The 14,572-nt window shown below is 45.3% G+C and overlaps 1 protein-coding gene across 5 annotated transcripts; it reads left to right on the forward strand.

The window, feature by feature from the left end:
* The first annotated feature begins 99 nt into the window (after positions 1–99).
* Positions 100–13,696, forward strand: DNAJC12 (DnaJ heat shock protein family (Hsp40) member C12). Of its 5 annotated transcripts, none has more exons than XM_063406408.1 (6): positions 100–661; positions 4,586–4,702; positions 7,737–7,815; positions 9,401–9,540; positions 10,853–11,045; positions 12,591–13,696. In XM_063406408.1, the coding sequence occupies exons 1-6, from the start codon at positions 335–337 to the stop codon at positions 12,683–12,685; spliced, it is 951 nt and encodes a 316-aa protein (XP_063262478.1). In that variant the 5' UTR covers positions 100–334; the 3' UTR covers positions 12,686–13,696. The 5 variants fall into 5 exon arrangements, with proteins under 5 accessions (XP_063262478.1, XP_063262479.1, XP_063262480.1 ...); XM_063406409.1 differs by having other exon boundaries at positions 9,401–9,489; XM_063406410.1 differs by having other exon boundaries at positions 100–577.
* Positions 13,697–14,572: the final 876 nt, after the last annotated feature.

A 14,572-nucleotide genomic window follows, 5' to 3' on the forward strand; every position in this document is an offset into this window, starting at 1 on the left:
CCGGCCCCCCCGCCCGCCGCCGGCAGCGCCGCCGCACGTGACCGCGGCACGTGACCGCGGCACAACAAACCGGGACACGTGACCGCGGGCGCTGCGGCCCGAGATCAGGTCACGTGGCGCTCGTGCCGCCTCGCGCCCCCTCCCTCAGCCGGCCCTGCCATGGCGGCGCCAAGAGCCTGAGGGAGCGCCGAGGGACGTGACCGGCCCGGCCCCCAGTGCCCTCCCTTCCCTGCCCGTCCCTGCCCGTCCCTGCCGTGTGGTGCTCACAGCCCGCCCGCTGCCCAGCACTGACCGCGCCGTTCCTCTGCCCTCCCCGGTCGGCGGCTCCCGGCAAATGGCGGCTCCGCTGTTCGCTCCTCGCCAGCCGCGTGAGAAACCCTCAGGGCTCGCTCTCCGTCAGGGTATCGCACAGACAGTGCCCCTTGCCCGGAGCGAGCTCCCCGCCGCAGAGCCCTTTGCTGGGCTGTGCGGCGCCCGGCCAGGGGGAACGGCCCCGCCAGGGCTGCTCCTGAGGCCGTTCCCAGGCGCAGAGCGGGGCCGGGCTCGGAGCGTTCTCTGTGAGCACACTGAACTCAGGGTGAGCGTGGTCACAGGGCACGGCCCAGCCTGCCCGCTAAGGGAGCGCACCGGCACCGCGGGCTCTTGGCAGGGATGCTGTAAGGTATTGCCCCTTATCCTCTGGGATAACACCCTCGCCCCACCTGGGATTCTGCAGCGCGGTGCTTGAGCTCCCGGGATGCAGGAGCTTTTTTGAGAGGGTCAGCACCTGTGTAAACCACTGCTGCTTTAGGAATGGAGCCTGCCGGTGTAGGAGAGACATGATGGTAAGCGGCGAGAGCTGGGATTTGTCCGAATGACGGCCCCGAATTCACTGTGTGTCCCGTGCTCTGCAGGGTGTGCGCGGTTGGCCTCCCTGCTTCTCTCGCTGTGTGGAGTGTGGCAGCAGTCCTTAGCGCCTCACCCGGGCGCTGCAGCGGGACCATCCCTGCACAGCCAGTAGCCACGCACGGACTTTCCCTGGCGTAGTTTCTTTCCAGAAAGTTTGGACTGGATAGATCTAGGCCTTTTTCCCAGGACTGCCACCAACAAAGAATTTTGATCCAAACTTCGTGGATAGAAATCTAAATAGTGGTTTGTTGTTACTATTCAACATCACGAGCTATTTGCAGAATAGTAGTAGTGGATTTAATACAACAGAATTCCTAAATTCAGTGGCAAGACCCAAGTTAGACAGGTAGAATTTCCATCTTGCAGGCCTTGATAGCGAACAGCTTTAAAAAAAACCTTGGGGTTAAAATTTTTGATACATATGGCTTCAAAAGGGATTACTTTATGGATAATCAACTTTATAGGTGGTCTTTGTAGGGGGAGCAAGGTTTGGGCTTTTTTTTCTGGTTCATTCCAGAATTAACAATCCTGAAAAATATGTACATACTGTTTTTCACACTGCCTGCTTCTCAAAACAAGCTGCAGAGCTGCAGAGATCAGGGATTTTTTATTATTCTGTGCAACTTTTTATGCAAGCATTCTTTTTCCTTCTTGCCTCTGGAAGCTGAGGCAAGATTCGTGTTTCTTGAAAAGCACATGCAAGGGGCTTTTGTCAGCATATAAAGGGGAGGGGGAGCTTTAAGATTGGTGATTATTTATGTGAACACAGTTCTGAGGAAGAAATAATCCAAGTGATGCAGGTGTAGGATCTGAGCCTTTCCGTGAAGGTATCGGTGAGGGAGTGGCTCAGGTATCCTCACGCCTCCTCTGATACCACAGACATTTCTCCACGTTAGCAGTGGCACTGCAGGAGTTACCCTTCCTGTGGGAATCAGTTTGGCAGTGCTTGGGTCCTCCTCTGTGTCTGCAGCTCTGAGCTCGTGTGAGGACAAGGATGGAGCACACCATGCAAAACTCTGAGGAGTTATAGTGAGCCTTGGACTTCTCATAAATGTGCTCGCTGTCCTCAGGAAGCAAAACCCCTGAAGTCAGTTGAGAAGAACTGGTCCTGGAAGATTTGATGTATTTTACAGGAATAAATTCAAATAGAGATTGCCAGACCTTACTGTTTTATTTAAAGGGCTATTTACAGCTTTTACAAGTTGTTGGTAAATAAATGTTACACTGAAGCAGAGCTTAGATTTGCTCTGGGCTCTGAACAAACAGAATTGTCAATGTGTGTTGGGACTGAGAGACACCTTTTGTTGGTGCCTGGGTACAGGGAACAAATAAGAGATTTCCTCACCTCCAGAACAGGCTGTACATCCTGAGCAGCACTCACCACGGCACATGTAGGTAATAGTCTGTGCCATTCCCTTTTACGTGAACTTTGTGTCCTGGGACCGATTTTTGTAATTTTTTTGTGTAATACGTATGGCTGCTCTTGCTCTCCTTTTTGCCGATGCCTTGGGAGTTGCCCCTCAGGAGTCACTAGGAGCGGTAAAAGGTGAGGCATTGTTCAGTGTATTTTGTGTTCTCCAGAGTTGCTCCTCAGCAGTCACTAGGAGCGGTAAAAGGTGAGGCATTGTTCAGTGTATTTTGTGTTCTCCAGAGTTGCTCCTCAGCAGTCACTAGGAGCAGTAAAAGGTGAGGCATTGTTCAGTGTATTTTGTGTTCTCCAGACACCAGGCTGCAGCTATGCTGTGGCACCTTTGTGCCCCAAGCACCGGGTTTGGAGGGGCAGGGGCAGAGTGCAGGCACTGCTGCGCTGTGGGTCAGAGCCCGGGGTGTGCCTGGCCACAGGAGCACAGCAGGGGCTGAGGCTGTGGGGAGCACATTCCCTGGGGACACAGCTCCCAGCTTTGTCCCTGGAGCGCAGCCTGTGGGCCTGCAGCTGCTGGCAGCACAAACAGCCCCTGAAAGCTGGGGGGGAAGAGGGTTAAAGAGCTTCCCTTTCACCCTACGCAAATACGCAAGGAATACTTGGAAAAGAAAGGAACATCAGGAATGCTGTTGGGAGGAGGGACAGCTGTTTGTTTTTTGTCCTCCCACAGAGTACAACCTATTTAAATATTTACATGTTCTGTTATTAAAATACTTTCCTTTCTTTCCTGTACTTTTCTGGTTATTAAGTTATGAATGGTAGAGATGGGAAGATTTGTAATTGCTAGTTCTTGCACTTGTAGTGACATTGAAAAGAAATTTCCATTATTTTATTTACTCTGGGAAATATGTTGGTAGAGCTTTCTAGCAGATTTAAATGCTTTCACCAAGGATTATGTTTTTTCTTTTAATATTATTGCTTTTAGTTGCTTTGTATATTTTATAATCTTAGTAGGCTGTCTGAATATGCAGTAAAAGTAGAAAATTTCAGACAAGGCAACTTTGAAGAGAAAATGGTGGAAGATTCGTATTAAATGTCATTGCAGAACATTATTAATGCAGATATTAAAGCACTTGTGGATGCAAAAGTTATTTATTTAATTAATTATTCATAAATAGCTCTGAATGATCACTGGGTCCTTCATTGATTCACACATGGCCTGTTCCAGCCTTGGTCACATCCTGGGGGTCTGTTCTCCTACAAGGTCACTGCATCTAGGACTGTATAACTACTCACAGCATCTACTTGTGAGTGTTAAGGGAACATCAGGGTTTAATGACATTAAACATCTTGGGTTGCAGAGCTCTTGCAGGGGTGGGAAGTATAAAACCAGAACTCCTAAGGCTCCAGGGCAAAGACTTCAGCATGTGGTTATATTACACTTAGGAAGTGATCTTGTGAAATCAACAGATCGTGGGTGACACCAAAGGTGTCCAGAGTCTCTGTTGGGCTGAGGCCTTGGTCATTAATCATACTTTAAAATTAAGGTATTTCACCTCATTGTAAAATGAGTTTCACAAGGAACACGTTTTGCACACAGTGCAGACCTTCAATGCACAGTCTGAAGGTAATTCAGCACGAGAAAGAGTATTTCATTCACTAGTGGACAGTGAGTGTTTCATGTGCTCGGGTAGCTTTAATTTGTTGGACACAGGACTGATGTACAGCTGCTGTTTGTTTTGAGGAGTAGTGTCTGTACCCAAGGAAGCCTTCAGAGAATGCGGGTTGCCCCCTTCTTGTTGAGCTGGCTGGCAGACCTCTGACAGCCTTGGCAAGGCTGGTGCTTTGTTCTCCAAAGTTTGCACCCTGTAATTGTTGTTTTGGAGTAATCCTCACTCTTTTCTATAATTACACATCTAGTCATCTGGTCAAAGATGGTGGCAAAAGGTGCAAATAGAAACTGAACAGAAGATGGCTCGGGTCCGGGGCAGCCTCTCGGTGCGTGCCTGGTTTGCAGTGGCTGCACAGGTGATGGCAGGAGAGGAACTCTGCCGGTTTGAGTGTCCAGAACCCTGCGGGCTGGACGGGAGGCGCAGTTTGAGGCTGGAGTGACGCCGGCACTACAAATCCCAGGGAGCAGTGCCGAGAGCGGCTCGGTGCGGGCGGGCTGGCAGCGTGCGGGGCCAATGGCAGCGGGGAGCTCGGCAGCCCGTGCGTGTCAGCTGGCGGCGTTCGAAAGCGCCCGGCGGAGCGCCCTCCGCACTGGGAGCTGCCTGTCGCCCTGGGCTCTGCCTGGCTCCTGCCTGGGCTCTGACTCCACGCTCTGGTCCGCAGCCTCCGTGCCGCTGGAAAAAGCCCGTCGGACCAGTGCCGATGGATGCGATCCTGAACTGCAACCCGGAGGAGCTGGAGGACTACTACAACTTGCTGGGATGCGATGAGCTATCCACGGTAAGAGCCTCTTCCGTCCTCGCCAGCTTATTCACAGTTTGAACGTGCTCGGTGTCTGCAGGGAATGCGCAGCTGTGTCTCTGCGGGCAGGAATATTTGAAATGCCTTGTGCACCTTCTTTCTTGCCACTTGTAGCATCTCCCTTGGAAAGCTCAATTTTCTCTCCTGTGTTTTCTCTGACAATAGGAGCCTGGAGTAAGGCTTGGGTTGAAAAGAGAGCTTGGGTTGCTGTGTAGAGCAGGACTGGATTATGGAGAGAGCCAGCTGCATGTGTTTGACAGCATCTAAAAATAATAGTTCAGAATATATCTTATTGGTTTTGAGCACTGAAAAGGAGCTATTTGTGTACAAGTAATACAATGAAAGTTTGTTGCTTTAGTGCACCAATAATGCTGCTGAGTTTCTCGGGCTTTATACATATTACAATATTTTTCAAATTGTATTCACCAGTTAAGATGAAAACAAAATCTCTATCTTTTACCATATTAATGTTTTTAAGTGCTGTTTTTAATTACATTCAAATACTTGTTCTACTAAATTGTTTTGGTAGCAGATACGTGCTTTATAATGATATTTAGCTAAGCTATTTTTTAATGATTTGCTGCTACATAAAGTGTGCATCGTGTTAAAGGTGTCCATACAACTTTTGTTTTGCTAGTCTACTATGGGTTTGTTGTTTTTGGGGTTTTTTTTTGTTTGTTTGTTTGTTTGTTTTTTTAATAAATGTAGCTGTTATATGAACTGGAATTGTGTTTCTGATTTGGAGATTTGGAAAAGGAGTTTCGATTACTCTGCTGTAATGAGGGATGCATTCAGTGGAGATAAAAGCTGTCTTTTGCTCAGTACAATTAGTCGGATGCTCTCACCTGTGCAGGTTGGTGTGAGGTATAAAGATGAGGAGGGACCCTCCTCGGTGTGCAGAGGGAGCTTAAAGCTTTCCCTGCGGACACTCCTGGCGCTGGTCCCAGCAGAGGGCAGTGCTCGGCTCTCCAGCAGCCCTGTTACGCACATGCGGTTTCTCGGTTTCTACCTCACGCTGATTCCTCAAGGGCTTAGCAATTAATGAACACTTCAGGCACATGTGATAATGATTTTTCATTTTGGGTAAAAATGAAATTTAAAAGCTGGAATAAATGCTAATGGGTCCTGAAAAACCAGCTGTCAGGTACTATTTGTTGGGAGAAGCAGCAGATGTTGCCGCACTGTTTTTGACACGGGAGAAAGGACTTGGAGATCCCAGGCTGACGGAGCCCCAGGGTGGCCTCCCCTGAGGGCCGTGCACAGCTCCTCTGGGGGCTCACAGAAATTCGGAGCACTACAGGGATTTTTGAGTCCCACAGCTCTGTGCAGGAGTCAAGCATTTGGCACAGGCTGCTGTGGGCACACACAGCACAGTCCCAGCTGCGGCACTGTCATCTGAGCTGCTGAATATCCTGTCTTGGTGGACCTGGTTACAGTTAAGCTGAAACGCTCTCAGTTTCTACAGATTTTTTGTTCTATTCAAGTCAACACAAACCAAGTTCACTCTTGGCTTCTGGTAGACTTGAGCTCACAATCACCTCCTCCATCTTCAGATGTGACAGGAAGAGGGGAGATTTAATCTCCATCCTTCAAGAACAATGCTATTTGTGTATAATGGGTATTGGATATCTTTCTTGGTAAAACACCTCATATGTATTTTATATTAATTTCATGCGTGTTGTATAAATTTCCTATAAACTTTTCTTTCTACTGCTTTTTTTTAAGCCGGAGGCTTCCATGCTACCCTTCTGCTACATTTTAACCACCTGTACACATTTTACTGTAGAGTTCCCCTTTAAGTAACTATGTTTTTGAGATGGTAGCTGGCTATACAGTAACCAGTCTCACCAAATTCTCTGTACACTGTATGTGGTATAAAGTATCTTTCTGACTGCAGATACACTGTATTACATCTGTCTCCCTGGAACGAGCTACCCAGCAGAGTGAAAAGTGTAGAATTCTTAAGATACCACCATAGACCACATTTTTTCCCAGAATATGCCAGCAAGATTTGTCCAGCTACTTGAGTGAACTGTAATTTTATATTTAATTAAAAAATGTTATGAGACCTAATTTTGAAGTAAATAATTTAAATTGTATGTGGCTGTCATGGTTTTACAAATGAGGAATATGTGTAAACAGCCTTTGTAGTATGGGAAAGAATGGTAATTATTTAATGCCTTAGGGCAAATTGTGAAAGCTTAAGCTGAACTGGAATGATATAAAAAAGTTTTGGTTTTTGAATTATAAGAACCAGCAGGATACTTGGAAAAGCACTAAACATTTGAAAATCTAAGCTGATGCCCACTCCAGTGGCTTCCTGTGGTATTGTAACTGTTAACATGTCTTAGTTTTTCCAGTGGTTGTAATACTATCTGGTACAGCAAACTGTGGGAATTTGAAATTAACTGATAAATGAATACATGCCAATATTCTAATGATGATTACAAATCTATTCTACTCCAAGCCAACCTTTTTGCATGGGAAGTTGACTTGAAGAAAGAATGTGAACTCCTGGTTATCGAGCAGGTTACCTTGGGGTATCCAGGGTGGGAACCTCATGGGGTGCTGGCTGGATTTCCTATGAAGAGGATGTGGAGGAAGCCACCCAAACCCACAAATTGATCTTCAGCAATCCAGAGAGCCTTTGATTCCTGCTATGAGAAAGTTAGAGTTCCTGCTGTGCTGAAAGTTAGAGGTGATCAAACAAAACAAGGAGCAACTGAAGTGATGCATTTTGTCTCGGGTCAAATGTCTGCACATTTTTCAAGAGCCATATTGGATGACTGAGCCTCACAAAAACAAGACTAGGGATGAGTGCACGAAAATGAGATTAAATGAGCAGTGTCACAGGCAGATGGTTGTTGTTGCCTACTTTACTTGCACTAAAGCTTGTAAAATTGAATAGGACAAAGTCTTTCAGCATTGTTTGTTCTTCCTCCCAGCCTCTTTCAAAGAGAAAATTTGCATATCTTTTCTGTTTTTACTCACTTTGTCTCAATATTTTGTTTAGGTTGAACAGATTCTTGCCGAATATAAGATTAAAGCCCTTGAATGTCATCCTGACAAGCATCCTGGAAACCCCAAAGCAGGTACAATCTATTTTTTTCTTCTATTGGCATGGCCAAGATACTACATTCAGCCTTAAAACTTTATTTCCTCTCAATATATTTTAATTATCATGTGCATTGAGCACATTCTATTTAAATAGCAAGCTTGTGATATTCTTTTCAAGACTTGCACACTCCTTCGTGATAGAGCAGGAAGACACTTTTTTGATTTCTAGGACCTTGATTTTTTTTTCTTTCTAGAGCAGATAATTTTTTAATACAGAATTTATTTCTGGAGTGTGTCCCCTCCCAGACCTATGGATTTGGTGCAGTTCCACACACAGTGGCCTTCAAGTGCCACACATGTGTCAATCAGTAATTCACTGCCAGGAACGAGCCCGTGAGGAACACACAGAAGGTGCTTTAATGGTTTCTTTTAATGGAGTTCAGTGGCTGGGAGTGCAGAGAAGGCAGCCCGAGAGGAGCCTCTGTTTGCAGAACAGCAGCTGAGGTGGTGTGTGGATGGCAGGGGCAGCTCCTCAGAGCTGGAGCCATTTGGAGCCAATCTTCACCCATTTATAACCACAGACAGCCCTGGGCAGGGATCACCAAGACTGAGCTATGAAAAGGAGCAGCCAAGCGCCAAATATCAGAGCAGCTTTCCTTATCACAAAAAAATGCTGTATTCTCTCTTTACCTGAACATACCTTATTTACTTTAAATACCTTTTTACAGTACCAGGGAGAGTTTACCTTATGGTTTTTGTTTCATCAGCTTAAAGCTTAATAAAGAGTAATGAAAGTAGACCTTTAATTGTTGAAAACTAGTAACACTAGAATAAGAAAACCTAGTGCAATTGTTGTCTCTTGTTTGATTTATAGTTACCAAATTTGATTGGTGTTTGGGTGCTGTGTATTTCAAAAGAACTCTCTCTAATTTGTAAACTGGAATAAATGAATAATAATAATAATAGATCACTGTAACATAGGTGAGTCATAGATAAAGTCTAAATCTTTATAACCCTTCCACAAATAGTAACATGCAGCTGCATCCTTAGTAACCATTCCATGAAAAATTACCCTGTAGGGAAAAATGAGAGTTCTCATTCATGCATGTTTGCATATGTAGAAAATTCACCTAATAAAATGCACAAGTTAATTAATCTGAACTATGTTTAGATTATTGTTCTTGTTTGTCAGTTCCTGCTCATCTTTTTTCTCTCTGCTCATGGTTCTTGTTGCTGTGCTCTGCTCTGACTGCTGTGCTGCTGTAGGATCTCAGTGTTTTCCTTCTAAGCAGCGTTGCTGGAATTTCTCTTTTTAAGACGGTCTGCAGGGGCTGTACTCTGTAAGTTTCTTTCAGCTGAAGTTTAGGAGCTGTTGAAGCTGGTAGACAAAGGAACATTTCAGTCTTGGTTTGCAAGGGTGTCAGTCCACCCAAGGTGCCGTGACCCTAAAGCCAGCCAGAACTGTGCAAGGTGGAGCCTGAGCCACATCCCTTGGCCACCTGCTTCTCCTGCCTCCTTCTCCGCTGTGCTCTGGGCCGTTGCTGGCAGGTCCCCTTGTGCATCTGAACTCATTTCTGCCAGCAAACGTTGTCTTTCGTGTCCTTTTGGTCCGTGTCCTAGTGGAGAATTTCCAGAGGCTGCAGCAAGCCAAGGAGACTCTGACGAACGAGGAGAGCCGTGCGCGTTACGATCACTGGCGCCGGAGCAAGGTCACTGTCCCGTTCCGGCAGTGGGAGGCGCTGAGCAGCTCGGTGAGAACGGTCCGTGGTGCTGGGGCTGCGGAGCGGGGGAGTGGGGCCGGCCCCACACAAACTGCAGTGGGGGCAGGACCTACACTTGGGAGTTCTGCTGCAGTGCCAGGGTCTGCGGGTGGGAATAAGGCACAGGGACTGCTGCACTATTGCTAAGGAAATTCCGGAAAAATTGGAGGGCTTCACAAGCCCATCCACAGAAGGGCGTTAGGCCAGTAGTTTTAGAGTGAATTTATCGAGCTGCTGCTTTTATAGGCAGTTTGAATCACTTAAGGGCTGTTTTCAAATGCTTCAGCTCACTTTGCTTTTGTAGGAAACTTTTATTTATTTTCAAAGTTAAGTTAAAGCTGGGACCTTTTTATAATATATTCTCCTCTTGGTCTATTGCTTATCAGATAGGTTTTCATGCTGTTTGATTAAATAAAGATCTCATTGAAAAAATCCAGAAGATAGTTCCTTCGAACCCTGGGCTTCCCACAGAGCTTTGGAGGGGCCCTGCTAGGCTGCTGGGGTGACCTGGGACAGAGGCAGGAGTTTATTGGGTGATTTCCCTCCTGATTTTGCTATTGAAAAGGTTTGGTAGCGTGCCCCTAGCAGAGCTCAATTCCATAATCTTGGATTATTTTTTTCCTGCCTTATTAGAGCGAATGATAGTTAAAGAGCTGCGTGGTTGTATTTTAAGGCAGGTGAATAAAAGTTTCCTATGTCAATTCTGCCCATCTCAATTCTGCTTCGGAGAGAAGTTTGAGACACTCCAACTACAGCATTATGGCTGAGCTTGAATGTTTGCTGGAAGTATCCAATTAAGCTTAGTTCAGTTACAAACAGATGTTATTCCACAGACTTTAATATTAAATCTTTTCAAACGGCCTTGCCTTCAAAGGGTACTTTGAAGTAAAAGACAGCTTTGAAAATGAACATTTTTGAAGTCACTCAAGCCCTCTTAAAAAATGTCCAATTCATGAGAGAAGCAACTGGAAAAAAGGCCCTTAAAATTCTGTTCTACTTGTACATTTTGTTCTTCACCCCCACCTGACATAAAGTGCCCTCTCCAATGCTGTTTGTGATATGTAACCATGTAACATGTAACATGTTGTGACATGTGACATGTAACCATGCTTTCCCCTACCCTGTTGACCTGCAGGCTTCTCAATGTGCTTTGTTTAACCATATAACTTTGTTATATGGTTATATACATATATGGTGACATATTTAACCAAAAAACTTTGTTAATTTATTACACCAATATAAGAAAGAAAAAGTAATTAAAAGCCCATCACAGTCTAGGGCTTAGTTCTTTGTTGTGTTTGCATTCCTTTAGTCAATGCACTGGGCTGTCCAAGGTAAGAAGGACCAAATGCTGGAAGCTCCTGACTTTGGGAATATCAACAACACAACTAAGGAGATGTGGATGGGAAACAATGGAGATGGGCCGTTGGAAGGGAGCAGGGAGCAAGAAGATGTTGCAATTCCAGATGTGAAACCACAGTCTGCAGAGGATCCAGACTCCCCAAGTAAGTGAAAACAGCAGTTACAGAAATTGGCAGTATCCAGGGATTGACCTGAAATGGGGGGCTTTCAGTCAGGAGCAAGCCTTCCCCAGAACAGTGTGTTTAACTTGTAGCTTTCTAAATGTGGTTTTGGGTTGGGATTTTGCTTTGGGTTTTATGCTTTTGATTATTTATTTCATTTGAAGTTTTCAGATGCTCCTTCCTCCCTATCCCAATTTTCCTGCTTTGTGTGCTAGTAAAACCAGAAACTGGAGAGGAAGAAGAAGGAGAAAAAAGCTTCAACCAAAATGTGGGTTTTTTTCTCATGGATGAAATTGCAAAGTAAAAAGAGAAGGCAGTTATTTTCAGTGACTTTTTTAAAAATAAATTTTAAAACTGTTAAGTATAATATTTAGGTTTGGGGTTTTTTTATTCATTATGCAGTACTTTTGCACAGTTTGCATCCGATGAGTTAATGAGGTCTAAAATTTGAGACTTGAAGGCTTCTTTTGTGTTCAAACAGGTTTGTTTTTTTCTAGATAGTGTATGCACTTGTGGAATACAGAAAATAGATAAGAAAATTCTACAGAGAAATGTATGCCAGGCCCAACTGAAAACTTGTTTTGAAAAGTTATGCTCTGTAACTTCACACTATTTGCTCTTTTTTTTTCCCTTGGTAATTAAATCATCACTGTATCCTTTGTAGAACAGTAAAATTTTGAAGTAATGTAATGGTGAATTGTCTTTTCAGGCATCTTCTTTGTCTATTTTTTCTTTTGAGTTTTAATTTAATTTCCAGATATCTGAATGGGAAAAACATCAAACTCATCAGGTGCCTACTTCATTTATCCAGTGGCGTATGTTTACATTAATGAATGCTAATATTACAATACATTTGACAGGCCATGTATGCACTTCAGTGTTTATACCTGATGTTAGGATGTTGATAATGGTTTTGTTTTGGTCCAGCAAAAATTTATATCTTGGGTTCCACTTTGGAACTGTGGCATTGTCTGTTCCTGTCTGCTGGCCTGGATGAATGCTGGACTGCCACCTACATGGGTATTTCAGCTCAAACACAAGATTTGAACACTAATTCTGCTCATAGGATTCACTTTGCTGTAAAAGAAGTTGGCATTTGAGTGTTCAAAGGCCCCAGATCACGTACTTGCAGATTTATCACATCACCATCTCCATCCCCTTCCTTAGACCAAGCCCCTGCAGTTTGTTCAGTTTTCCTTTGTGAGTCCTCTTTAGGGACTGCCAGGGTCCTGCCAGGGTCCTGCCAGGGTCCTGCCAGGGTCCTGCCAGGGTCCTGCCAGGGTCCTGCCTGTTCTCCTTGCTCCCTTCCCGGCTGATCCTGCTCTGGGGGTTGGTGTTGGAGTTCTTGTTCCAATGTGCCAGGAGCTCAGTGCTCCTATTTGTCAGTGCTAGTCAAGAGCACTGGAAGGGACCACTCTTCTGCTTACTTTTTTTTTGGAGGAAGACTATCAAGTATTATTTCAGAGAATTTAATTTTATGCATGTTTATAATAATGTAGTTGTCTTTCTCTTGTTTTTTTCCTTCAGGATTTTCAGAGGGGAATTACTGGCACTTGCGTTTCCGCTGGTCAGGCGATGCTCCATCAGACCTTCTGAGGAAATTCAGAAACTATGAGATCTAAAATGAGAAACACACAGGAGCATGAGATCTTCTGTTCAACAGTTCAGTTGGGTTTTTTTGCCAGCAGTTATAAGTTATTGGTGTTTTGTATTCTTTGATTGTAATGTGTTATTCCAGTCGATGTCCAAATACTGATTTATCACACATGCTGTGAGTGTTACAGATGGAGGTTTTTCTGTTCAATAAGCAAAGCCCTTTTCAGTATTAACATAAAGTGATTTTGTGAAGTTATCCAACATCTTATACATAGTTTCTTGTATTCTCAAATATTGTGTAGTGATTAAGATTTCTCTCAATAGTGTGATGTTATCAAAACCATACTCCCAGTAGAACCCTGGGCTCCAGGGTGTCGTACTCAGCGAGGATCTTCCAAAAGCTCTGAGACAATGAACTGTAAACAGAACTGTGCTTGTCTCTCACCTCTGTGCTCTGCTTCACTTCTCCTTTGCACTCTACTCACTGCAGTGATTGTCATGTACTCATTACAACTTAGCTTGTAGGAGATCTTGTTATAGATGAAAGAAGAAGGTTCTTGTTATCCAAGGTCTCTGACGGATCAAACACTCCTAAAAATCACTGGTCTGCTACCTTAACAAGAACACTTTTTGCACCAGCTATTTGTTTTGGAAGGCAGTTCCAGAACTTTACTTCTCCAGATAGCAATTTTTGTCTGAAGATGTATTGGTGGAAAACTGATCCCCTGAGTGTGTGTGCCAGCATTGTCCAGTGGCTTCACAGCAATTGCCCTCCCTGCTCAGGTGTGCTAGACATGGTTTCATCAGGGCTTTGTACAGCAAGGCATGAAAAATCAGACTAGTCAGCACTCGTGTACAAAATCTCACATGAAAAGTTTTTGGTACTTTGGGCAACTTTTCAAATTCTACGTTGTTGTTTATTTATTTTGTTTGTTTTCTTCACAAACATGGCTAACATGTTGATGTGGTTTTGTGCAGGCAGATAATTCCATCGGCATCAAATAAAACTTCATGCATACACAAATGGGGTTGCTTTAATGTTTTTAATTAAATCCTCCACCCACCACAGAGATTCCTTTCGAATTCCTTGTTATTCATCATCTCAGTGGGTAAAAGCTTAGAGAGTCCAGTCCTGAACCCTGGGCAGTGCAATGGAAAATGTAACCTGGCAAGTCCAGTGTTGTCCCTGCGTGGGAACAGCGTTGTGTCTGTCTCTCCCTGGAGCGAGCAGTGTGGCTGGGCCCTGCTGTGCTGCCTCAGTTCCTGTGCCCTCCTGGCTGGGGCCTGTTTGCCACAGACTGACCCCAGTGCTGTTACTGGAGCCCAGCCACGGGTGTGTCTTACTGACCTCGTGGGCATCTGTACCCCGAGCCAGCCTGCTCCCCTGGAGCTGTGCTGGTGCAGTTTGTGAAAGCTCACAGGGGCTGCTGTCACTGGTGCTGCTGTGCTGGTCCCAGTCTGTGAAAGCTCACAGGGGCTGCTGTCACTGGTGATGCTGTGCTGGTGCAGTCTGTGAAAGCTCACAGGGGCTGCTGTCACTGGTGATGCTGTGCTGGTCCCAGTCTGTGAAAGCTCACAGGGGCTGCTGTCACTGGTGCTGCTGTGCTGGTCCCAGTCTGTGAAAGCTCACAGGGGCTGCTGTCACTGGTGATGCTGTGCTGGTGCAGTCTGTGAAAGCTCACAGGGGCTGCTGTCACTGGTGATGCTGTGCTGGTCCCAGTCTGTGAAAGCTCACAGGGGCTGCTGTCACTGGTGCTGCTGTGCTGGTCCCAGTCTGTGAAAGCTCACAGGGGCTGCTGTCACTGGTGCTGCTGTGCTGGTGCAGTTTGTGAAAGCTCTCAGGGGCTGCTGTCACTGGTGATGCTGTGCTGGTCCCAGTCTGTGAAAGCTCAGAGCACTGGTGGTGTGCTGAT

This window comes from Prinia subflava, chromosome 9 (genome assembly GCF_021018805.1).
Source record: "Prinia subflava isolate CZ2003 ecotype Zambia chromosome 9, Cam_Psub_1.2, whole genome shotgun sequence".
Taxonomy (NCBI): domain Eukaryota; kingdom Metazoa; phylum Chordata; class Aves; order Passeriformes; family Cisticolidae; genus Prinia; species Prinia subflava.